Source organism: Rosa rugosa, chromosome 7, assembly GCF_958449725.1.
Source record: "Rosa rugosa chromosome 7, drRosRugo1.1, whole genome shotgun sequence".
NCBI classification, from domain to species: domain Eukaryota; kingdom Viridiplantae; phylum Streptophyta; class Magnoliopsida; order Rosales; family Rosaceae; genus Rosa; species Rosa rugosa.
The window spans coordinates 10255073-10279741 of record NC_084826.1 but is presented as its reverse complement, the minus strand read 5'-3'; the positions used below and the strand labels follow the sequence as shown (position 1 = coordinate 10279741).

At 37.8% G+C, this 24669-nt stretch overlaps 3 protein-coding genes and 1 long non-coding RNA gene across 9 annotated transcripts; 3 read left to right on the top strand and 1 right to left on the bottom strand.

The window, feature by feature from the left end:
- Positions 1-516: 516 nt before the first annotated feature.
- Positions 517-2961, top strand: LOC133720673 (NADPH-dependent aldo-keto reductase, chloroplastic-like). The gene is made up of 7 exons (XM_062147094.1): positions 517-686; positions 782-832; positions 919-995; positions 1123-1210; positions 1447-1722; positions 1935-2162; positions 2473-2961. Exons 1-7 carry the CDS (start codon positions 567-569, stop codon positions 2554-2556), a joined length of 924 nt encoding a protein of 307 aa, XP_062003078.1. The 5' UTR covers positions 517-566; the 3' UTR covers positions 2557-2961.
- Positions 2962-2988: 27 nt separating this feature from the next.
- Positions 2989-5253, top strand: LOC133720674 (NADPH-dependent aldo-keto reductase, chloroplastic-like). The gene is made up of 7 exons (XM_062147095.1): positions 2989-3172; positions 3283-3333; positions 3459-3535; positions 3700-3787; positions 3998-4252; positions 4463-4690; positions 5014-5253. Exons 1-7 carry the CDS (start codon positions 3053-3055, stop codon positions 5098-5100), a joined length of 906 nt encoding a protein of 301 aa, XP_062003079.1. The 5' UTR covers positions 2989-3052; the 3' UTR covers positions 5101-5253.
- Positions 5254-14238: 8985 nt separating this feature from the next.
- LOC133721122 (uncharacterized) lies at positions 14239-16717 on the bottom strand. Of its 6 annotated transcripts, XR_009852074.1 has the most exons (4): positions 16163-16673; positions 15318-15787; positions 14884-15009; positions 14239-14494 (listed from the first exon to the last, which is right to left on the bottom strand). It is a non-coding gene; the product is annotated as an uncharacterized LOC133721122 (long non-coding RNA). The 6 variants fall into 6 exon arrangements; XR_009852071.1 differs by having other exon boundaries at positions 14884-15787; positions 16163-16674; XR_009852073.1 differs by having other exon boundaries at positions 14239-15009; positions 16163-16671.
- A 1855-nt stretch (positions 16718-18572) lies between these two features.
- LOC133720675 (NADPH-dependent aldo-keto reductase, chloroplastic-like) lies at positions 18573-21005 on the top strand. The gene is made up of 7 exons (XM_062147097.1): positions 18573-18849; positions 18963-19013; positions 19138-19214; positions 19408-19495; positions 19705-19959; positions 20167-20394; positions 20719-21005. Exons 1-7 carry the CDS (start codon positions 18730-18732, stop codon positions 20803-20805), a joined length of 906 nt encoding a protein of 301 aa, XP_062003081.1. The 5' UTR covers positions 18573-18729; the 3' UTR covers positions 20806-21005.
- Positions 21006-24669: the final 3664 nt, after the last annotated feature.

Genomic DNA, 24669 nt, shown 5'->3' with positions numbered 1-24669 from the left:
TGTCTGGACTAAAATCCAGTAATCCACACAATCTCTATGCATCCTAGAATTTAATCTCACCAGAAGCGAAAACCCTGTACATGATACATACACAAAAACCAGTAGTTTTGAGTTCACTCCACTATTTGGCTTCATAGCCTGAACATGTCAGATAAACCAAAATCCAATCAAAGAAATAAATGCAAATGGAGTCAAATGTAGAAGATGTACGTTATGTTCACATATCGGTATATCAAATATAGATCACACTCCCTATAAATAATCTAACTCCTTATATTCATACACTAGATTTAGATCCATTTAAAAAAAAAACAAAAAAAAAAACTAGATTTAGATCAAGCTAACTAGTCTACAAAATGCATAGAACCGATCTACTTCAATATCGTATATGAAGTATTCATACATTAATATATCATAAACGAACTGTTATAACTTAGTCATCTACTATTAAAAAATAAAAAAAAATAAAAGAGCCTTATAAACTGCCAAGTGTCGCTCTACGGAAGGGAACGGGATTGTAATATCTGAACCGGCGATGAGTTTGGAGCCAAAGAGGCAGAGAGAAAATGGCGAACGCAATTCGGTTTTTTGAGTTGAACACCGGCGCCAAGATGCCTTCTTTAGGCTTAGGCACTTATCGCTCCGATACTCATCTCGTCGGCGACGTCCTCACCTCTGCAATTAAGGTGTCACTCACTCTTTTCTCACCTCTAAACCTTCAATGCCAATTTCTTTGAGGAAATGCTGAGCTTAATTTGGGTTCGTTCCTTTTCATGGGCAGATTGGATATCGCCATATTGATTGTGCCCAAATGTATGGCAATGAGAAAGAGGTAGACACCAGAATTTCAAAGATTCATTCTTTGAAAATTTACACCTTTGATTTAAACTTTTGAGAGCTGTTTCTGGTTTGTGGTAGATTGGTGATGCTTTGAAGAAGCTATGTAATGATGGGATAGTGAAGCGTGAGGAATTATGGGTCACTTCCAAACTCTGGTTTGTTTACACTTGGAGATTGGTTTAAAACTCTGCTTAGATTTTCTAGCATTCAAAATCTTGTTGAATTTTTTTTACTTTATGGAAACCGGAAGATTATCTGAGTAAGAATTGAGATTATGTGCAGGTGTACTGATCATGAACTAGAAGATGTACCAAAGGCATTTGATAAAACTTTACAAGATTTGCAACTTGACTATCTGGATCTTTATCTTGTATGTGGACTACTTTTAAGCTTTATTGTATTTATACCAAGGAATGTGACCAAGTCAGTGGGTTTGATGCTCTTAATATGATTTTGGAGGTCAGATGGAAATGAGTAATCACATTCTGCACAGTAATTCGAGACATGTGCTTGAGTCTCACTAGGAAATTTATTTTGTTCTCTGGTGTTCTTAGAGTAATGATTTGTAGTTGTTTATTTGCTATGACTGTCATATAAATTTGGTAGATGCATTGGCCAGTCAGCATGAAAAAGGGGTCAGTTGGCTCTGATCCTGAAAAATTTACCACACCTAACATACCCAGTACATGGAAAGCAATGGAGGCACTGTATGATTCGGGCAAGGCCAGGGCAATTGGAGTCAGCAATTTCTCATCAAAGAAGCTTGGAGAACTGTTAGAGGTGGCACGAATACATCCAGCAGTTAATCAAGTTGAGTTGCACCCTCAATGGCAGCAAGCTAAGCTGCATTCTTTCTGTAAATCTAAGGGAATCCACTTAACTGTGAGTATGCTGATATAAGTTCATATATTGTTTGTATGGATAGTAATATCTCAATCTTGAGCAATGATCTAGTTTTGTTCTGATGACATGGACTTCTGTGAATGCTTTGGGAATGGAATGGCCTAGTTTTTCAGTTCTGCCGTTCCCAAACTCAGCATGGACTAATAATTAATAAATGCTGGTTGCAACTTGTGATGATAATCTTATTGCAGGGATATGCACCATTGGGAAGGCAAAAGGTGCTTGAACATTCTATTGTGAATATGGTGGCAGAAAAATTGGGCAAGACTCCTGCACAAGTAGTTCTTCGGTGGGGGATACAAATGGGTCACAGTGTAGTGCCTAAAAGCACAAATCAGATGAGGATTCAGGAAAATTTTAATATTTTCAATTGGTCTATACCTGATAACTTGTTTGCCAAGTTTTCTGAAATTGAGCAGGCAAGTGCCTATTCCTTTATCCCCTTCTTTTCTTTTCTTCACACTGTTAATTTGATCTAGTGTTTGTGTTTGCTTATCATTCTATGTGAAGTAATTCTAAAAGGAAGCTCTGTTTGGTAGCACCTTTGTGTTTGTTCTTTGGCGCTTAAATAATGATTTATGAATTATGAATGAAATTTCTGACCGGGAAGCTTCAAATTGGTGACGTTGTGCATGTTCAGTATCAAAAATCAGTAACCACTTGCAACTCTCCTGATCATTTCTATGTTTTTGGTGTTTGACGTTGTAAATATTACCACTTTCCTTGCAGGAGAGGCTGCTTAAAGGTACTGCATTCGTCCACAAGACTCACGGTTTTTACAAGACCATTGAGGAACTCTGGGATGGAGAGTAGTGAGCATACCGTGGATGTTAGAAAACATTTGGCTCTTCTTTATGCCTTCTTCGGCTAGTTTATTTGGTTGTAGATTGATTTTCAATGCAGAAGGGTTAATTGGCACTTCTGCTGAACGATGTTTTTGGCTCATATGATAGTTTCAGATACAATCTATTACCTGCGCCATGAGAGTTTATGAATGATGTTGCAGTTACTACATCAGATGTTTGGTCTTATAATCCTACTGAATTAAACAGAAAATGTAACTCAGAGCACATCAGGTTCATTAGTTTGGCATGCGGACCGTGTTTAAAATTCTCCCACTCATAAGAATCTGGTCTATAGAAATTTGTCAAATGTTGACAAAGTACTGTAGAACTTGCAAGGAAAAAAATGAAAAATAACCCTAAACAAAAACAATAGACTTTCGACAGCCTCCTAAAATATATGCAGTGTTTGACCCGTGGTTGGAATATGTTGGAAATTACGGCACGGACTCGCAGAGTGAGAGAGAATGGCGAACCCAATTCGTTTTTTTGTGCTGAACACAGGCGCCAAGATGCCTTCGGTCGGCTTAGGAACATTCCGCACCGAACCTCATCTCACCGTCGACCTCTTCACCACTGCCATTAAGGTGCTCTCATCCTTCAATACCCATCACTAAATTGAGTCTCCTTTTTTTTTTTTTGACAATCTTACTAAAATTGAGTTGAGTTGCTCATATAGCATCTGAATTGTGTGCAGGTTGGGTATCGTCATATTGATTGTGCTCAAATGTATGGCAACGAGAAGGAGGTGACACCACACCTTCAAGCTTCTTTTTTTCCTTTCTGATGAATGCTCATTTCTTGAAAATTTCATATGCCAATTTCTGCTATTGTTTATTTATTTAGCTTCATAATTGTTTGTGGTGTATGTAGATTGGTGATGCTCTGAAGAAGCTGTGTGATGATGGGATGGTGAAGCGTGAGGATTTATGGATCACTTCCAAACTCTGGTTTGTTTCCACTTGCATTAGTTGAAACTCTGCTTAGCTTGTTTAGTCTCCAATTATCTGAAGTTTTCTCTCTCCAATTAAGGAAATGAAGTTTTCAACTTTAGTTGGCTGTTGACGGTTTTACTACCCGATTTCTGAGTTAGGATGATTATCATTATGTGCAGGTGTACTGATCATGAACCAGAAGATGTGCCAAAAGCATTTAATAAAACTTTGCAAGACTTGCAACTTGACTATCTGGATCTTTATCTTGTATGTGAACCAAATCTAAAGCTTTACCCTTTTCTAAATGTTCCAAGAAGATGTCACCCAGAAGTTGATTCTTTATACTCAACACAAATTTGAAGAGACATCAATTTGGAGAATCTCACACTCGTACTAGCGTGTTTATCTAGTTTTCGTATGTTCATAAATATAGTTTGGTTGTCTATCTGCTGTTGAATGTGATTAAACTTTTGGTAGATCCATTGGCCAGTCAGCATAAAAAATGGAAAGCTCACTCAACCTAATATACCTGCTACTTGGAAAGCAATGGAAGCACTCTATGATTCAGGCAAGGCCAGAGCTATTGGAGTCAGCAATTTCTCTTTAAAGAAGCTCGGGGATCTGTTAGAGGTGGCACGGATACCTCCTGCTGTTAATCAAGTGGAGTTGCACCCTCAATGGCAGCAACCTAAGCTACATGCTTTCTGTCAATCTAAGGGAGTTCACTTAACTGTGAGTATGCTGATGTAAAGTCATTATTTGAACTTATGGTAGTAATATCTCGATGTTGAGCAAAAATCTGGTTTTGTTGTAATCATGCTATGATGACAATGAATGATTTCAGAACAGAATGGACTAGTTACGAGTTTCCATTTTTGGGGTCCAAATCTCGGCGGTGCTGATTACTGATGTATTGTTGTTGTGATGCGTATGTTATTCCAGGCATATTCACCAATGGGAAAGAAAAAGGTCCTTGAGCATTCTATTGTGAAAATGGTGGCAGAAGAATTGGGAAAGACTCCTGCTCAAGTAGTTCTTCGGTGGGGCTTGCAAATGGGTCACAGTCTAGTGCCTAAAAGCTCAAATCAGACCAGGATTGAGGAAAATTTTGATCTTTTTGATTGGTCTATACCCGAACACTTGCTTGCCAAGTTTTCTGAAATTAAGCAGGCAAATGCCTTGTCCTCTTCCCCTTCTTTGCCTTCTTATTTTCTCAGATATTGAATTTGTTTAGTTTTTGTACGTGCTTGCCATTTGGTATATGAGTAAAATGTGGAAGGTTGGTTTGATGACACCTTCTATAAGTAGTCTTTATTGGTGCATCTTTTCGAGTGGATATATCAGTAGGCACTTGTAATTACAATTCGACTTTATGGTGAATGTGATCTGAAATGTGATTTGAATGTAAATATTAGCTAAAACAAAATTAGTTTTCCATTATCTAGTTTCTTTTGGGATGATTGAATAAACTTTCTTTTTGGATGATCATGCAGGAGAAGTTTATTCAAGGTACTGGTTTTGTGCATGAGACTCTTGGTGCATATAAGACCCTTGAAGAACTCTGGGATGAAAAGTTGTGAGCAGCTTGTTCGAGTACGTTATACCCGTGCTACTGGTGTTAATGGTTTAGACCTGATTTGTAAACCCACTTATCTGTAACGATTGTAAACCCATTTATCTGGAAAATATGTTTGCAACAGAAATCAGCATTAGTAGTATGTCTTGAATATTAACCCATTGGTATTGTGATGGTGGAAGTATTGTGACCTTACTTTTGTTTTAGGGCAAATGCCCGGTAAGGTCACCAGACAGGTGGGTAATTTCTAAGTCTTTCATTTTCTATATCACAATAAAAGCTTCCAGCTTTTCCAAAACATCTTCCTGTATTCGTGTCATCAGCCAAAACCAACCAAGAGTCCAAGACTACTATTTCCCATGTCTCTGCACATTTTAACTCCACATGCATGGTAAAGTGTCTTCTAGTTGCTCCACAAGCATCGTTTACATATTTCCTAGGTCTTGTATTTTACTACTCGCATAACCCTTTTACTGATCACTAGAAGTTTGCTGACGAAAAAAGTAGAGTCTGCAAAAATGAATTCGGGTTGTGATTAGAATGCTCTACCATCCTCGTGATAAGGCGCCCTTACAGAATATTCGCCTCATCAAGAAACACAAGTCTGACACACCCTTTGAAATGTGCATTTAAAGTATGTGGTTTGACACTAGAGAGTGATCTTCTTCTTCCTTTTTCCTTCTTTTCTTTTCGGTGAAAAAGAACTGGTTCACACACTACTCTCTCCACAGGCGTCACTCTGTTGGCCACTCATAACTGCCACTATATCTTCATTAGGACCATACTAGACTGTTCCATATTCTTTCCGTCTCTTCCCATACAAACAAGCCAAGCGGCTTTATACAGCATTCATCACTCTTTCTACTTCATTTCTGTGAAAATTTGAAAATGGCGGACGATATTCGTTTCTTTGAGTTGAACACCGGAGCCAAGATGCCTTCTTTGGGCTTAGGGACCTGGCAGTCCAGCCCCGGCTTGGTCGGTGAAGCCGTCGCCACCGCCATCAAGGTCTTCCTCTTTCCCTCTGAAATCAAAATCACTTGTTTATATGCTTTTTCTTAAAAACAAAGATCAAGCCTTTCGTGATGATATTGATTATCTGCTGTTTGATTTTGTAAAAACTTAGTGTAGGGGGCACTTTGATCGGAGTTGTACGGCAGTGGATATTCATGGATAAGGACCCAAAACTTTGCCCCTTTATCTGAGTTAGCGAAGACTAGGCCCAGCAAACTTCGAAGGATTAAAAATCCTAGGAAGGTTGCTGTTGTGTTCTTCCCGGCAGTTCCTATATATATGCATGGCAGTGAATTGATCATTTCAAAAGAGGCTTGGCAAGATGCGTGTGGCGTGGGAGCTAGAAAAGCATGAGTTTGAGAAGAAGAGGTTCCAGTAGTGTTGTATACTGGTTGAGGTTTGTGAGATAAGGGGGTTTGGATAGAAGGTGAGTTTGAAAGGATGGAAAACTATGGATGGATGTGGGAGAGAGGAAGCATGAGAGAAGAAGAGTGCTAGGGAGCTTGCTAGCACACTCTGTCCTGCCCCTGCTTGGTTAGTAACATAGCTATTTATATACAATTCCAGCAGCCAAAGGAATCTCGGTGGAAGGTCTTTACTGCTGGGTAAAGAGATGGCTTGGGTTAAATGCATGTACTGGATTTTGCAATGTGTTTTGGTTTGTCAAGTTGTGTCTAGGGCTATGAGATTTTGGGCAGATTTTCTGCCATAATTTAGGCAGGATTTGCTGCTAGGATTGCAATCCCAAGATTTCTGCTGTGTTGCTGGGATTATGTGCTGCTGGGATTATGGGATTATGTTATGCAGCTAGGATCAAGAATCCTATGTTTAGCATTTACTATTTTGTTTGTTTCTAAAGGATTTGGGCTCTCTCTCTTCTTCACTTACCCATATTAAGAGTTAGGCCGTTGGGCATGAATTTTGGTCCCAAGTCCAAAATTATCAACGAGCCTAAAACTAATAACGGGCCTCATGCAATTCCGTTACCTTCCACACCACACCCATTCTTGTAAGCCCCAAGTGCGTGAATGTGGCTTGGGTCCACGTGCGTAGCGTGATGTTTGCGGGTGTAATTTGCCTCGAAATATGAATTGGGCTTAAAGCATGAATTGGGCTTGTTAGCTGGATTTTTGGGTGTCAACATTAGCCCCCTTGATTATGTAGGTCGTGCAAGCATGTTGCGGGCTACATAATCAAATCCGAAGACTCATTGCATGATATATTGGCTTGAAAGATATGTTGGCTTGCAAATCCTCCAAATATGAGCTACGACTTATTCAGCTTGAAAAACAAATGCTAGTCGTCATCGAACTCCTAGAAGGAAAGAGTTCAGCCTCCATACACCTTTCTTTTAGGAAAGTGGTCTTGGCCCGTGAAATCCATTAGGCTTTTCTCATCTTTTTGTTTCACAAGACGTCTTTCTCCTCAAAAGTCAGTTTTTTTAATTTTGAGGGAAAGGAGCTTGTCTTCCTTCACAGTCTTTTGATATGAGAAATCATGTTCACGACCTCCTTAGCCTCTTACAGAATAGATTGATTGCGTCAAGCATGTGGTAGAGTATCTTTAGGCTTCTTGATCAGATTTTGCGCCTGGAAGAAATGAATGGAATGAAGATTGCTCTATAGGCTTGCTGGGTCGAACTTCCTTCTGCTGGGTATAGGCTTCTTATTCCTCTGCTATCTCTATCTTTTTCTTCCATATTTTGATTTGCACAAGACGCCTTTCTTCTCAAGAGTCAGACCCTCGATCTAAGAAAAGAAGGCTTATCTCCTTTCAAATTTCTTTGGCTTGAGAGGCTCCATTCCCATTCCCTTACTCTTTTACAGAACAGATCGAGTGTGTCGGGCCCATGCAGAGCCGATTTGCGATTTCTTCTGTGCTTGGTAAGCTTGGCTAACTGCATCCTCTTTTGCTCGGTGCGATAATCTCCATCCTCTATTATCTGTGTCCTTTTCTTCTCTCTTTCTTTTTCTTGATTCGGTATCTGCTCATATTTTTGCCTTATATTGGTTCACGCAATATCAATTTGCCAACGCGACATTGCCGATTTGCTGCCGTGATTAATCCTTTGCATGTCGCGTGCTTTGTTTTGGCGTTATCAATTCTGCTGCTGTAATTGCTTGTCGCCTTAGCCATACTGGTTCGTTGCTGTGATTGACCTGCTACTGCTGTGATCAATTTTGCTATCAGCATTGATTTGCTACCACGTGTTTTGGAAGGTACCCAACCTGTAAGTATAACGCATTCCGAATTTTTTGTTTTGTTTTTACTGCCATGACAGCAATGGGATTGATACGGCAAGGTATTATTGGCCGTGTCTTCTCAGCTTGGGCTCAATGGCCTTAGTTTTTTTTGCTTAGTTCTTTGCTTAATGTGTGATAATAGATTGATTCGGCATGAGTGGCTTGGACTATTTCTTCTCTGTGTTATGCGTGGAGTTTTCTTTTTATTGCTGTAATTGCAATTAAACATGATGGAGCTTGCTGTTAGTCTGTTTGGTTCATCATGTGAGTTGCTTCTATTAGCTTGGCTAGGCTATGTGGATTCAATAGTTTCAATTTTAGCTTAGTCCCTTGCTTGGCGTGTGATTATGGATTGGTTGAGTGTGGAGTAGCTTGGATTCTTTTTTTTTGGGCATTATGCGTGGAGTTTTTACTGCTGTGATTGCAATGGAACATGATGCAGCATAATATTAATTGGCTTGCTTTACCCTGTAAATCGCGTCTCTTAGCTTAGCTTGACCATAGTAATTCAATGGTTTTAGTTTTGCTTGGTTTCTTGCTTGGAGTGTGAACGGCATGTAGTAGCTTTGCTTAGGTGTGTGCTTTGGTAGCTTGAGCTTGTGGCCATCTTAAGTATTTTTAGAGGGAGTCAGTATTAAAAAGAATGAGCTTGGTTGCTTGGCATGGCCCTCATATGTTCTATGGTAGATGCACGACCTTAAGAGAGGAGCTTGGCATGGCTTGTGTATGCATGTCGGATGCTTGTATGCTTAAATTACTTTTGCTTGGCGTAAGCTTGTTTAAGTATTGGTGTGTTTCTCTTGGTCGTGGATCTGCTTGGCTTGAGCATGAGCTTAGCATGAGCGAGTGCTTGGCATTAGCATGGACTTGGCATGATATATTTGTTCATAGAGTTAGGCTAAGTGCCATTTATTAAGCATGAAATTTCTCGTGATTGCTAACTTATATAGGGTTTAGACATATTTGGGCTCAGATTTCATTGATTTCTTGTTTGCCTCTACACCTTATAGATCCATCTCAGTAATGATTTTTCTTCTAGAAAATCAGGTATGATTTTCTTTGTGATGTTTCAAGAGAGAAATTAATAGCTTGGGTTCAAGATTTTGGGCTTCTAATTAGAACTTGATATATACGGGACATTTAAATGGTAATGCTTAAAGTGAAGAATGGGCACTAAATTTGGTGAGAGATTGGATATGTAGATGCTTGATGCTAAAGTGTGGCTGTAGATGCTTGTGTAGAGTACTGAAGGCTTAGAGTATGACTTTGGTTGCTGAAGTTTGTATGGGTAGCAATATTTGGATCTGTATTTGTATTGGTGTTGGAGCAAAAATCTATGGCAGGTTGGAACTTGAGTTAAGAGTATGCCTGATGTTGAAATCATAGCATGTGAAAGTTTGTATAATGCTTGTTGGATCGTAAATGCTTGCGCTTATGACTTCTCCACACATTTTTTTTTTTTGGTTCAGATGAGATACTCTATGCTTGAACTTTGACTTGATAAAATTGATTACGGCAGCTTTTGTTTCAGCAGTGGAGTAGTAGAGGCCAATGACAGGATATGAGAGTATCAATTCCAATGATAAACTAGATGTCAGTAAATGGTGGAAGCTTTGAATACAGCTTGATCACGGTAACTGAAATTTTATTTGCTTGAATTGCTTAGCTTGCTTTTCCTTCATTGTCACATGTTTGCATGATCATGTGCTTGATTAGAATATCTGAGTCATATACATTTTTTTTTTTTGCTGTATATTGCTTGGTATTATCTTCCATATCAATAAATGCTTTCATGTAGGATTTTCATTTGTATAGGATTTCTTTGTGGCTTGGCTTTGGCATGCTTACTTATTTTAGCACGCTCTCTATGACTTATGGTAGTTGTGGTAACGCATTGACCACACACAACCTTGACTTTATTGCAGTGGTGCTAGCTTTGTCGTCGCTTTGATTGGCTGCTGGGAATTAGCTTACTGGGCTAAATCGCTGCATTGTGGTCGTCACGATATCCAGGTGAGCATCCATACAAGAGTCTTCTCGTGAAATATGCTTGCATTTGATTATTCAAAGTTGTATTCTTGAATGCAATTGAAACATTGGTCGATCTTTTCTCTAGTGGTGAACTCTTTATGCTTGCTGCTGGGATTTGAATTTGCTCAATAATCACAACGATTGATTGATAGTATATGAATATGGATATTGCTTGTCAAGAATTGAAGTTAATAGCATGAATTTGCATGGCATGTTTTGTTGTGGCTTGTTTTAATTGTTGCAGTTATAATGGATGTCATAACGTTCCGCTACCTTATCAGTTTGGTAGTTTCCGAAAAACTGAATATGCAGCTTATGAATGTGGTCATAACTTATCTCTATAGGGATCATAATACAGAGATATATATGAAAGTTCCTGAAGGACTTAAGGTACCCGATGCAAATAGTTCTAGACCACGGAACATGTTCTCCATTAGTTTTGAGGTGTTCACTTTATGGTTTAAAACAATCTAGACTGAAATGGTATAACCGTCTAAGTGAATATTTGATCGGGATGGGATATGTGAATAATAAACTATGCCCATGCGTGTTTATTAAGGAAACAAGTTTTGATTTTGCAATTATGGCGGTCTTTGTCAATGACATGAATTTTATAGATACTCCTGAAGAGATCAATGAAACCACAAAGCACTTGAAGTCAGAATTTGAGATGAAAGACCTTGGGAGAATAAATTATTGTCTCGACCTGGAGCTCGAGCAAAGTGCAGATGATATTTTAGTCCATCAACCAAATTACATCTAGAAGATGTTAATATGCTTTAATGGGGATAAAAGCAAGCACACCCATGGTCGTACGAAGTCTAGAGAGAACCGTATCGTCCTGCAGATGATAACGAAGAGATATTGGTGCCAGAAGTTCCTTATCTAAGTGCAATAGGCGCATTATTGTACTTGGCTCAATGCCCTAGATAGGCCAATTCATTTGATGTGAACTTGTTAGTTAGATATAGCTCTGCGCCAACATGACGCCACTGGAATGGCATAAAAGACATTTTTCGCTACCTTAGAGGTACGACGGACATGGGCTTATTCTATCTGTACGCATCAAGGAATGGATCAAACCCCCTTGATCCTCGGAATGATGCTCGCCTTGTTGGATATGCTGATATAGACTATCTATCAGACCCGCACAAGGCGCGTTCCCAAACTGGTTATGTCTTTACTATTGGGAATATTGCAATTTCTTGGAGGTCTAGGAAACAGACTCTTGTTGCTACCTCTTTGAATCATGCTGAGATTCTAACCCTTCACGAAGCAGTATGTGAATATATATGGTTAAGAGCCATCACAAAAGCATGTTCAAAGCACAAATGGGCTGCATTCCACCACTGATGAACCAACCACTATCCACAAGGATAATGCTGCTTGCATCGAGCAAATGAAGACAGGTTTCATCAAAGGAGACGACAACAAACATATTGCACCAAAATTCTTCTTCAATCAGCAACAACAGGAGCATCAGAAGATTGAGGTCAAGCAGATTCGACCTGAAGACAATCATGCAGACCTCTTCACTAAGTCACTATCAAAATCTACATTCCAGAAGCATGTACAAGGTATTGGTCTACGTAAATTATTTGAATTACCTAACATGTAATTTTCAGGGGGAGTTGAAATCAGGGGGAGTATCCCGAAGCATACCCACTTGACCATCGTGTACTCTTTTTGTCCTTCATCCAGGGTTATTTTGTCCCACTGAGTTTTGTTACCTGGCAAGGTTTTAACGAGGCACATCTTTAGCATGGTTGCCCCACTTGTACTACATCCTGAAGATGCTTTGATTCGACATATATGCATTTGCCCATCTTTTCCCTTCGACCAGGGTTTTTCCCATTAGTTTTACCGGGTAAGGTTTTGGTGTAGCAACTCTAATGCATCACTCTCGTAGACATAACTACCTACTTATGATGCTGATAAGAAGACTCCACTTATCTCCGAAGCTGTGATATTACTACTCCACACTCACGCGCGTTGTGCTCTTTTTCTCCTCCGACCAAGGTTGTTTTTTTCCATAGGGTTTTTATTACTTGGCAAGGTTTTTGACGAGGCAACTTAGAAGTGCACAGCCTAGGCAACACTATTGAGATGAAATATTCAAGGGGGAGTGTTGTAAGTTATTATGGCTATATCACACTACACCAAATATAGGCTTTAGAGATGAAGGCCAGAGACGAATTAATAAAATTGTCTCTACTGTTTTTATTAGAGACAAATTTTTATTGTGTGTCTCTAATATTAATAGAGACAAATAGAAATTTGTTTCTAATACTAATAGAGACCGAATGGATCCTCTCTAATTGATTTGGTGCCAAATTAAAAATTTTGGAGCTAAATTTTTGTAGCCTAGAATATATTTAGCGTTAGTTTATCAAATTTTTACTAATAGAGACGGATAAGTCTCTCACTATATATTTTTAATAAATAAAAGAGAATAAAATAAATAATACACCTATTTTTTCTCACTTCACCTCCTCAATCACTTCTTTTCTGCTTCACGTCCTATTTCATAAACTCCAAAAACTGCTAAACTCTTCACCTCTGGCATCATTCGTGCGATTGGAGCTGAAGGAGGCAATTTAGACGAACTCAACCACTATGAACGAATATAGAGTATGTCTGTTCATCTTAGACTTGTTATTACTATGAGTGAATCTATGCTTTTTTATTGCTTTGTCGAATGAATTTTGATTGGGTTGGGTTATCGTGTTTTTGCTTTTGCATTGAGTCGTAAATTTTACAATGACCTAGACTTTTATGCTTGAATTTTGATTCTTAGGCTTGAATTATGTTTGGAATATTGTTGAACCAACTTAGAGCTTCATCGAATCAAAGCTCTCGTGGATCTGAGCAATAGACTTTTATTATTTCCCTTATTGATCATTAGATGCTAATTGATAGACATTTGACTAGATGAATTTGTGATTTTTTTAATAACAAGTATTTTGTAAAATTGTAGACTTGTATTTTAAGTTGTATCAGTAAAGATTTGTTGAACATGAAATAAATTTATATTATATTTTGTTATCCAGAAAAAATTTATATATATAATTTATATATGTCGTTAGTTATAGATGGATTCACTATTTCTTTCCAATGCCAATCGAACTGGTGGTTAATAATAGATGGTTTCTATTATTAATAATATCAAATATTCTAATAAAAAATATATTAAATAAAATATTTCTTCTATCTCTAAAAGTAATAGAGACGAAACTTTTTATCTAAGTGTCTCTAATAGGTTTTAGAGACACAACATATAGGGACAAAAGTCTAATTTGTCACTCATTCTATTAGAGACAAAATTAAGTATACTTTAGTCACTAGAGACGTTTTGTGGCTATCTCTAAAATATATATTTGGTGTAGTGTCATGTAAATAGATATAGAGTGGATATGTGTTTCTCCAAAGAGATCTGCTCTATATCAGCATATCTCCACAATTGACAAAGCTGTTGTCCATACATTGCTAAAGCTGTCGGCATATCTCCACCATTGACAAAGCCACTACACCAATAACGGGCTATAGAGACGCCCAAATTTTGCCACGAGAGAAGCACTAGGGACAAATTTACGTTAAAATCCGTCCCTACAAGTATGAGTGACGAAGTAATAATTCGTCCTTAATTCTTGCGTCTCTAAAAACTATTAGAGCTGCAGACAGCTGACCCCAACTATCCGTCTCTATTAATTAAAGGCTGCCACATGGCAGAATGCGTCAGAAAACTTAGAGACACTGTATTCCGTCTCTAATAGTATTAAATATAATATAAAAAAAAGTCTGATTTTTATGTATTATAATTATACATAAAAAGCAGAAAAAGTCTGAACAAACGATTTATAATTTTAACAACAAAACTAAAATTTGTATTTAAAAGATACATACAGTAAGTTCAAGTATTACACTCTAGAACTGAAAGATTAAAAAAAAACACACAAAAAAAAAAAAAAAAAACTAAATATTCTTCTTCAGAAGTTAGTGTAGCTGCAACCTTCAACAAAAAAGACAAGTGAACATACGAACTCTTTCAATATTCTTTCAAGTAGCAGTGATTTTCCCAAGCTTAAGTTGCAGCATCATCCTTTCCCTAAGCTGTGGAAAACCATAATAGATCAGCATAAAAACCAAATGGTGGCATATCATAGTTAATTTACATTTCTGGTTTGAACAAATACTCTTAAGTACAATATGATACCAATTTGGTCTAGTAGTAAGTAACAAAAGTTAAACCAAATAATCCACAACTATTGCAGAACATCTTTGATCTCCTATTTGAAATCCACAACAGGAAAAGATAAAAAAAGGAACAAGAAAATGAATTAGGTGAGATAGATCTATCATCTATGTAACATGGAAACTAAGTCAAATATGGTAGTCAGCTACAACCATAAATTTAAAACTTCAAAAAGTAAAAAGCCTTCTATTGTTTAAGCAATCAACAGAACAACCATGCAGAAGAACACCGAAAACTGATAAATTACATGACCCTTCCTCAATATGACACAACGAGAATCACCAGCATTGGCAACAACAAGTTGGTTGTTTCTAATAATTGCAACACAAGCTGTGCTCCCAGAAGTTGGACCACTAAAATCGAAGTGAGACCACTGAAAAACATAACAGAGTTTATATTATGGAATGCTTTGACACCATCATATGAAACCTATAGGTATGAGACTATGAGGAATTGAAAATAGGAGTTCAAGTGATTCCGTTTTCTTAAATGTAAATATAATGATACTATTTTCTCTGTGTTCATTATAAGCTAGTTCTCAGATTAATTTCAATGTAATTCAATACCTCTATCAATTGCTACTAAATGAAGGCAATTTTCACAATCAATCAGAGTATCTGGGTCTTATTCATGCATCAAAATATAAAACATCTGAGGGATAGAGGAGCAGGACATTCATACTCTGATTGAAGAGGGACTTGGAGAGGAGTGGGCCTATTGTCCACATAATTGTTTAGAAATTTCTCCTCGCCATTGTTTCCGCAAAAGTTAAACTAAATAATCTACAACTATTGCAGAACATCTTTGATCTCCTATTTGAAATCCACAACAGGAAAAGATAAAAAAAGGAACAAGAAAATGAATTAGGTGAGATAGATCTATCATCTATGTAACATGGAAACTAAGTCAAATATGGTAGTCAGGTACAACCATATATTTAAAACTTTAAAAGTAAAAAGCCTTCTATTGTTTAAGCAATCAACAGAACAACCATGCAGAAGAACACCGCAAAACTGATAAATTACCTGACCCTTCCTCAATATGACACAACGAGAATCACCAGCATTGGCAACAACAAGTTGGTTGTTTCTAATAATTGCAACACAAGCTGTGCTCCCAGAAGTTGGACCACTAAAGTCGAAGTGAGACCACTGAAAAACATAACAGAGTTTATATTATGGAATGCATTGACACCATCATACGAAACCTATAGGTATGAGACTATGAGGAATTGAAAATAGGAGTTCAAGTGATTCCGTTTTCTTAAATGTAAATATAATGATACTATTTTCTCTGTGTTCATTATAAGCTAGTTATCAGATTAATTTCAATGTAATTCAATAATCAAAGAAAGAATCTTGCACTTATTTAAGCCAATTCTACTGATAAAACTACTGCCAATTCTACTTTCCTCTATCAATTGCTACTAAATGAAGGCAATTTTCACAATCAATCAGAGTATCTGGGTCTTATTCATGCATCCAAATATAAAACATCTGAGGGATAGAGGAGCAGGACATTCATACTCTGATTGAAGTGGGGCTTGGAGAGGAGTGGGCCTATGGTCCGCATAATTGTTTAGAAATTTCTCCTCGCCATTGTTTCCGCAACTGATTGGTATCAACTCCTCTTCAACAATCTCAGCCAATCGATCCTTTAGGATTGGCCGCAAACAAACACAAGTTTGCAACCTGCAATTTAAACCAAAGGCAACATACAACCAATCAATAGAAAACCCATCAAACCAAAACCTAATTTCTAATCTGAACCATATAATTTTAACCTAAACAGCAAAATTGAACAAACCAATTGGGAATACTCAAAGCAAACCAAAAATTAAGAAGCTTTCTTTTATAAAATACAGGACGAAGGCGAAGGAAAGGGTTTGGGGTGGTTTCGTTGAGATATGGGAGGGTGTTGGGGGGTTTTACGGAGGTAGTGGAGGCGTGGCGACCTAGAAGACTCTCTACAATCTCTGAGAGAGAGAGAGTCGGGATAAAACCATGGTGATTTTTTTTTTCCTTTTTTTTTTATTGATAGGATGAGGGTTTTATTTTATTTTCTATTTTTACAGAATTTAAAAAGTGACACTCTTGGAGTCTTGGTATTAGAGACGGAATAACATCGCCTCTAACATTAATTTGTAGTGTGGTGGAGATTTCAATCACAATGATTATGCATTAGAGGCAGTTTCAATCGCAATCAAGGTTTTAAGTTTCTCCGAAACTGTCGAAATTTCCGTAAATTTGAAGTATCGAAACGAAATTCATATGCTATATCATTTCCCGATTTCCGTCAGGAGTTTCCCGAAATTTTCCATACATTTCCGCGAAATTCTTAATTTCCGAAATATCTACACACAAAAAATATATTAAAAAATTCACACCGAAATTTTGTCCGAAATTTCTCTGAAATTTTTGTGAAATTTGTTTGTCACTGACAAAATATGAAATTTTGAATTTTTTTTCTTTTTCCAATCAAGTTGAAATTGGATACAACAAAACCCTCTTTGCTTTATCTGCTACCAAAGTACTCATGCTCCAAGTCTCCAACCACATCATGATTCTATTTGCAATCGTGAGGCAAATTATGGAAATGACAGGTGGAGTGGCAAATCATGGCACTACAACCAATATAGTAGTGATGATCATACTACTTATCCTGGTGCAAATCGTGAATACAATTCAAGAGCTAGGGATGCACAAGGAAGACGCAATAGCCATTTGTCTCTAAATGAGTTTGAATCACTTTCTTCAAGTCTTGACTCAATGGACATAGGAACTCAATATAGTGATAACCCTAACCCATTCCATTCTCATTATCCTCATCATGAAATGTGTTCTACCTCAGAAAGTACTTACGGAATTGGATCAAGCTCACAAGGTGGAAGCACAAATGACTTTTTTTTATCATTCTTCGTCCCAAATGACGTATGCTTCATACAATGAAACACCTTATTGGATAATTCCACAATATCCGATATATGGATTGCATGTGGGAAGAGATCAACACACATACATTACCCATGTGATGAAGTACCAAAATCATTTCCAAAATTCATGTACTTGGGAGCAGTATGCCAGTATTGTATGATACTAAATGGGAGCAGTTCAACCACATGGATCGAACCACATCATAGTAGCTCTTATTACTAATACTTTATATTGCTTTTGTTGTACTTGTTCATTTTCATTCACGGGGTTTTGGTATTACGTCCCCCGGTTGTATTTTTCTAATTATTAGTGAAAAAGGCGTGATGGTCAAGCTTCCCACTGGGTTCCAGCCATAAAAAAAAAAAAGTAAATCACATTCACATTGTCAATATACAGAACATTTATAATTACATATAGATAAAAACACTAGTTTAGCAATTTACTACAATTTTAGTTAATTACGTACTCGTGTATATTAAATATCACAATTCTATTATTTATGTATAATTTTAAAGAGGTTATATTGTAAATAGGTTTATTATAGGTTAGTTTAGTCTATATAAAAGTTTCATTCAAAAATATCATTTTATAAATGCAATTAATGTGATTTCTTTATTTTTAACCGAAATTTCCACCGAAATCGAAACTTTCTCCGAAATTTCCTTAAATTTGAAGTACCGAAACCGAAATTTGAAACCTTGATCACAATGATTATGCATTAGAGACAGTTTTATTATTTCGTCACTGTTCACAAAAAGTCACTTTCTGGGTCAATTTCTTGACCTGCCAATTGACATTTTGTGACTTTTTGTGAACAATATCTGACTGGTCAAGAAAAATGGTGGAAATAAAAGGCAAAAAACAATGAATAGTCTTGACTAGCCAACTTCAACGGGTGGACTTACGCTAATGATGTATCAGAAAACTTACGTAGGATAGTTATGGCAGCAGCTCTATAAGAGCAGAGTTGTAAACATGTAAGAATGAGCTTGAAATACTACACCCCATTCTCTGCATCTAATCTCTCTCTCTCTCTCTCTCTCTCTCTCTCAAGTTCTTCTATGTTCGTTTTACAACATCTACAAGAGTTTTAGCCCAACCCATTTTTGACCCGTGGTTGGTATTAGTTAGAAATTACGGCAGAGAGTACGTGAGAGACAATGGCGAACCCAATTCACTTTTTTGTGCTGAACACAGGCGCCAAGATACCTACGGTCGGCTTAGGAACATTCCGGATTGAACCTCATCTGACTGTCGACCTCTTCACCACTGCCATTAAGGTGCTCTCATCCTTCAATACCAATCACTAAATTGAGTTTTTGTTGTTGTTGTTGTTGTCATTTTTCACTACATTGAGTTGAGTTGCTCATATAGCATCTGAATTGTGGTGCAGGTTGGGTATCGTCATATTGATTGTGCTCAAGTGTATGGCAACGAGAAGGAGGTGGCACCACACTTTCAAGAATTCTTTTTTCTTTCTGATGAATACTCATTTCTTGAAAATTTCATATGCCAATTTCTGCTATTGTTTATTTATTCAGTTTCATAGTTGTTTGTGGTGTATGTAGATTGGTGATGCTCTGAAGAAGCTGTGTGATGAGGGGATGGTGAAGCGCGAGGATTTATGGATCACTTCCAAACTCTGGTTTGTTTCCACTTGCATTAGTTGAACTTGAAACTCTGCTTAGCTTGTTTAGTCTCCAATTATCTTAAGTTTTCTCCTTTTTTTTTTTTTTTTTTTTTTTTTTTTTTTAAGGAAATGAAGTTTTCAACATTAGTTGGCTGTTGACGGTTTTACTATCCGATTTCTGAGTTAGGATGATCATCATTATGTGCAGGTGTGCTGATCACGAACCAGAAGATGTGCCAAAAGCATTTAATAAAACTTTGCAAGACTTGCAACTTGACTATCTGGATCTTTACCTTGTATGTGAACCAAATCTAAAGCTTTACCCTTTTGTAAATGTTCCAAGAAGATGTTAGCCAGAAATTGATTCTTCATACTCAACACAAATGTGTACAGACATCAATTTGGGGAGTCTCATACACTTACTAGCTCGTGTATTTAGTTTTCGTATGTCCATACATATAGTTTGGTTGTCTATCTGTTGCTGATGTGATTAAACTTTTGGTAGATCCATTGGCCAGTCAGCATGAAAAATGGAAAGCTTACTCAACCTAATATACCTGCTACTTGGAAAGCAATGGAGGCACTCTATGATTCAGGCAAGGCAAGGGCTATTGGAGTCAGCAATTTCTCTTCAAAGAAGCTCGGGGATCTCTTAGAGGTGGCACGGATACCTCCTGCTGTTAATCAAGTGGAGTCGAACCCTCAGTGGCAGCAACCTAAGCTACATGCTTTCTGTCAATCTAAGGGAGTTCACTTAACTGTGAGTATGCTGATGTAAAGTCATTATTTGAACTTATGGGTAGTAATATCGATGTTGAGCAAAAATCTAGTTTTTTTAAACATGCTATGATGACATTGAATGATTTCAGAACAGAATGGACTAGTTACTAGTTTCCATTTTTGGGGTCCAAATCTCAGCAATGCTGATTACTGATCTATTGTTGTTGTGATGTGTATGTTATTCCAGGCATATTCGCCATTGGTAAAGAAAAAGATCATTGAGCATTCTATTGTGAAAATGGTGGCAGAAGAATTGGGAAAGACTCCTGCTCAAGTTGTTCTTCGGTGGGGCTTGCAAATGGGTCACAGTCTAGTGCCTAAAAGCTCAAATCAGACCAGGATTCAGGAAAATTTTGATCTTTTTGATTGGTCTATACCTGAACACTTGCTTGCCAAGTTTTCTGAAATTAAGCAGGCAAGTGCCTTGTCCTCTTCCCCTTCTTTGCCTTCGTATTTTCTCAGATAGTGAATTTGTTTAGTTTTTGTATGTGCTTGACATTTGGTATATGAGTGAAATGTGGAAGCTTGGTTTGATGGCACCTTCTATAAGTAGAGTCTCTATTGGTGCATCGTTCGAGTGGATATATCAGTAGGCACTTGTAATTAAAATTCGCCTTTATGGTGAATGTGATCTGAAATGTGATTTGACTGTAAATATTAGCTAAAACAAAATTAGTTTTCCATTATCTAGTTTCTTTTGGGATGATTGAATAAACTTTCTTTTTGGATGATCATGCAGGAGAAGCTTATTCAAGCTACTCATTTTGTGCATGAGACTCTTGGTGCATATAAGACCCTTGAAGAACTCTGGGATGAAAAGTTGTGAGCAGCTTGTTCGAGTACGTTATACACGTGCTACTGGTGTTAATGGTTTAGACCTGATTTGTAAACCCACTTATCTGTAACGATTGTAAAAATGGTATTGTGATGGTGGAAGTATTGTGTGTTAGCGTGAGTCATGGTGTAACATTAGGGATGGAATATATTGTAATTAGAGCGTAGTTAGTATTTACCTATTCTATGTATAGTAGAGAATGGAGACGTAAATCAATTGTATTCATGTAATCCTGTTTATATACCTCCACTGTGAGACGAATAAAATTCATTCTCAATCTTGTTCTATTTGACTTGGTATCAGAGCAAAGATCCGAAAATGACTTTGTCTCTTTGTTCTTTTTTCATTTTTCTCTTAATTAGAGGAAAATAGTTCTAAAACTCCATTTGATTGGTTATGATATATGGATTATTGATTCTGGTGCCTCCGATCATATGACTTATGACAAATCGTATTTTACTGAATTGTCTTCCCCACCTTTTCTGTGTTAGGGTCAGGGTCAGTGCGTATTACTCCTACTTTAGAACTTCACAATGTGTTATATGTGCCTGATTTATCTCATCATTTGATATATGTTCCACAGTTGAACACTGAGTCGAAATGCTCTGTAACCTTTTATCCTATGTATGTGATTTTTCAGGATCTTCTCACCAGGGAGATAATCGGTCGGGAGTATCTCCGGGGCAGATTGTTCCATCTGGATCAGACATACGCAGGGGAGAAGCCAGGAGCACAGTCTCGCACCGCTTTGACTTCGAATTCTGATAAGCTAAGTGAAATTTGGTTGTGGCATCGCCGTTTAGGGCATCCATCTTTTAGTCTTATGAGAAAAACCATGCCTACTCTGTTTATTGGTGTGGCTGAGTCTGCTTTACATTGTGAAACATGTGTTTTGGCCAAGAGTCATCGTGCTACTTATTCTCCTAGTGTTTCTAATAAAAATGTTATTCCTTTTGAGTTGATTTATTCTGAGGTTTGGAGACCTTCTAGAGAGCCCACTGTATCGGGTATGAGATATTTTGTGTTGTTTATTGATGATTGTACGAGATTGTCATGGGTTGCTCTTCTTAAAACCAAAGATGAAGTCTTTCCAGCTTTCCAAACTTTTCGTACTCTTGTTCAAACACAATACCATAGCACCATTAAAGTCCTTCATTCTGATAATGGGGGAGAATATGTTAATCATGTTTTCCAAGAGTTTTTTAAAACTCATGGGATTGTTCACCAAACCACATGTCCACAAACACCAAAGCAAAATGGAGTGTCTGAAAGGAAAAACCGTCATTTACTTGATATGGCTCGTGCACTTCTCTTTAGTGCTCATATGCCTAAGTATCTTTAGTCTTCCATCTAGTGTCTTACAAGGCAAAATTCCATTTGAGGTTCTTGCATCTCATGTCTCCTTACCTTCATTTCATAATCTTCCAGCTCGTGTCTTTGGTTGTGTTGTTTTTGTCCATATTCCTAAAAACCAGAGGTCTAAGTTGGATGCCCTGGCGCTTAAGTGTGTGTTTGTAGGCTACAGAGGTTTTCAGAAAGGGTATAAGTGATATCGTCCACCTTCCAGAAAGTACTATGTCACTATTTTGAAGAGCTGTATCATGGAGAGGGAGAGGAATCAAAAGAAGGGGAAGAAGAAGTCACACAAGCAGAAGGTATTTTGACTGATCCGATTGAGACCATCAACCCGTCACCTCTAGACGCAGAAGCTCCAGACATCCAAGCACCAGTTTCAATCACTTCAAGTGAAGTTGAAGACACAACTGCCCCTCCTGCCATCTCTTCTATCCCTGACCCACAGCTCCCTGGTACTGAAGATCAGTCATTTGAGGTATGTCCACCCACTAGTACTAGTAATAGTGAGTCTAATGTTGGGCAATATGTGTTACCAAATAGGACAACTCGAGGTCAATTAGCCAAAAGATATGAACCTACTCTTACTGCCAAATCAAAATACCCAGTAGCCAATTATATGTCCACTAGGAGGTTGTCTAAGTCATATGAATCATTTGTGAATCAAATATCTACTGTGTCAATACCTAACAAAGTGCAGGATGCGTTGGGGGATCCAAAGTGGAGGAAGGCAATGGAGGAAGAGATGGAGGCGTTGCAGAAGAACAATAGTCTCCTACTAGAACAATGAAACCTTTTACATATTATAGTGTTCATAAGCCATGGGTACCAGTATCATGCTCAAAAAGATTTGAAACATAATCCTTTTTGTGGACAATGTGACAGACTTGAGACATTTCTAGAACAACACGAGAACTATTGTCTTTGAGTTTGTGGAATGTGTGTAGGTGTGGAATGGAGGATCACAAAGCTAGCACTATTATATATAGGCAGGATGCCCGGAGCGGATAATTAATTTGGGAAATATATGCATGTGTACCAGCAGATCTAGTAGATCTCGTCCGTTAATATTCATAGATAATCTTTTTTTTTTTTAATAACAAAAAAATATATAAGCCAAGCTTTAAATCAGGGTCAAATGTAAAAAGAAATTAATTACTTTTTCGATCTTAAACAATCACCCAATGAGTTATTATAGGATGAATAATTAATTAGTGTTGTAGAGAAACTGAAATTGAGAGAAATTTGCTGTGTATTCTCATTGATAATAGGGGCCTCTTTATATAGAGGATTACAATGCATAGAATCTCAATCATACAAGGAAAGTAATCGTACATTGAATAAGAATCTAAATCCTTCTAATTTAACCCTATTACCACTAGGTCAAGTAACCTAGAGTTTGGGCCAAACACAAATTAGGGTTTACTTGAACACTCCCCCTTGTGTTGCCTCGTTAAAAACCTTGCCGAGTAACAAAAACCCAGTGGGACAAAAATAACCTCGGTCGAATGGGAAAAAGAGCACAACACACCATTCAAGTTTCGAGGTGAACATGTAGACATCTCCCCCTGATGTCTGCGTCTCCCCCTGATGACTACGATCATGGGAGTTCAGATAATTTCCGCAAGCCAATTCTTGCCACATGTTTCTCGAACGTGGATTTGGGCAATGACTTAGTGAATAAGTCTGTCACATTGTCCTCAAATCGAACCTGGTTCACTTTGATCTTGAGGAGCTTCTGTTGTTGCTGATTGTAGAAGAATTTAGGCGATATGTGCTTGGTGTTGTCGCCTTTGATGTAGCCTTGCTTCATTTGTTCAATGCAAGCAGCATTATCCTCATAAATGCTTGTTGGCTCGTCTATGGTAGACTTCAAACCACAATTGCTTCGAACATGCGTAACTATGGATCGAAGCCATATACATTCACGAACTGCTTCGTGAAGAGCAATAATCTCTGCATGATTCGAAGAGGTAGCGACTAAGGTCTGCTTTGTAGACCTCCAAGATATCGCGGTCTTTCCCATGGTGAAAACATAACCAGTTTGGGAGCGACCTTTGTGTGGGTCAGAGAGGTACCCATCATCAGCAAAACCTTCCAAAACACTTATATCATTTTGGGATGGGGAGAGGGAACGCAGTCCACCATATGTGGCGTCCCTGGCACTTGATGGGTCCGAATCCATCTTCTCTCTATAGGGATATAACAAGCCCATATCGATCGTACCACTTAGGTATCGAAAGATATCTTTAACACCAGTCCAATGGCGTCGTGTTGGCGCAGAGCTATATCTAACTAGCAAGTTCACAGCGAATGAGATATCCGGTCTTGTGCATTGTGCTAAGTACAATAATGCGCCTATTGTACTTAGGTAGGGCACTTCTGCCTCTAGCACTTCTTCATCGTCATCTTTTGGATGAAATTGATCATTCTTTGGGTCAAGACTACGGACGACCATTGGGGTGCTTGAAGGCTTAATCTTGTCATTGTTGAAACGCCTAA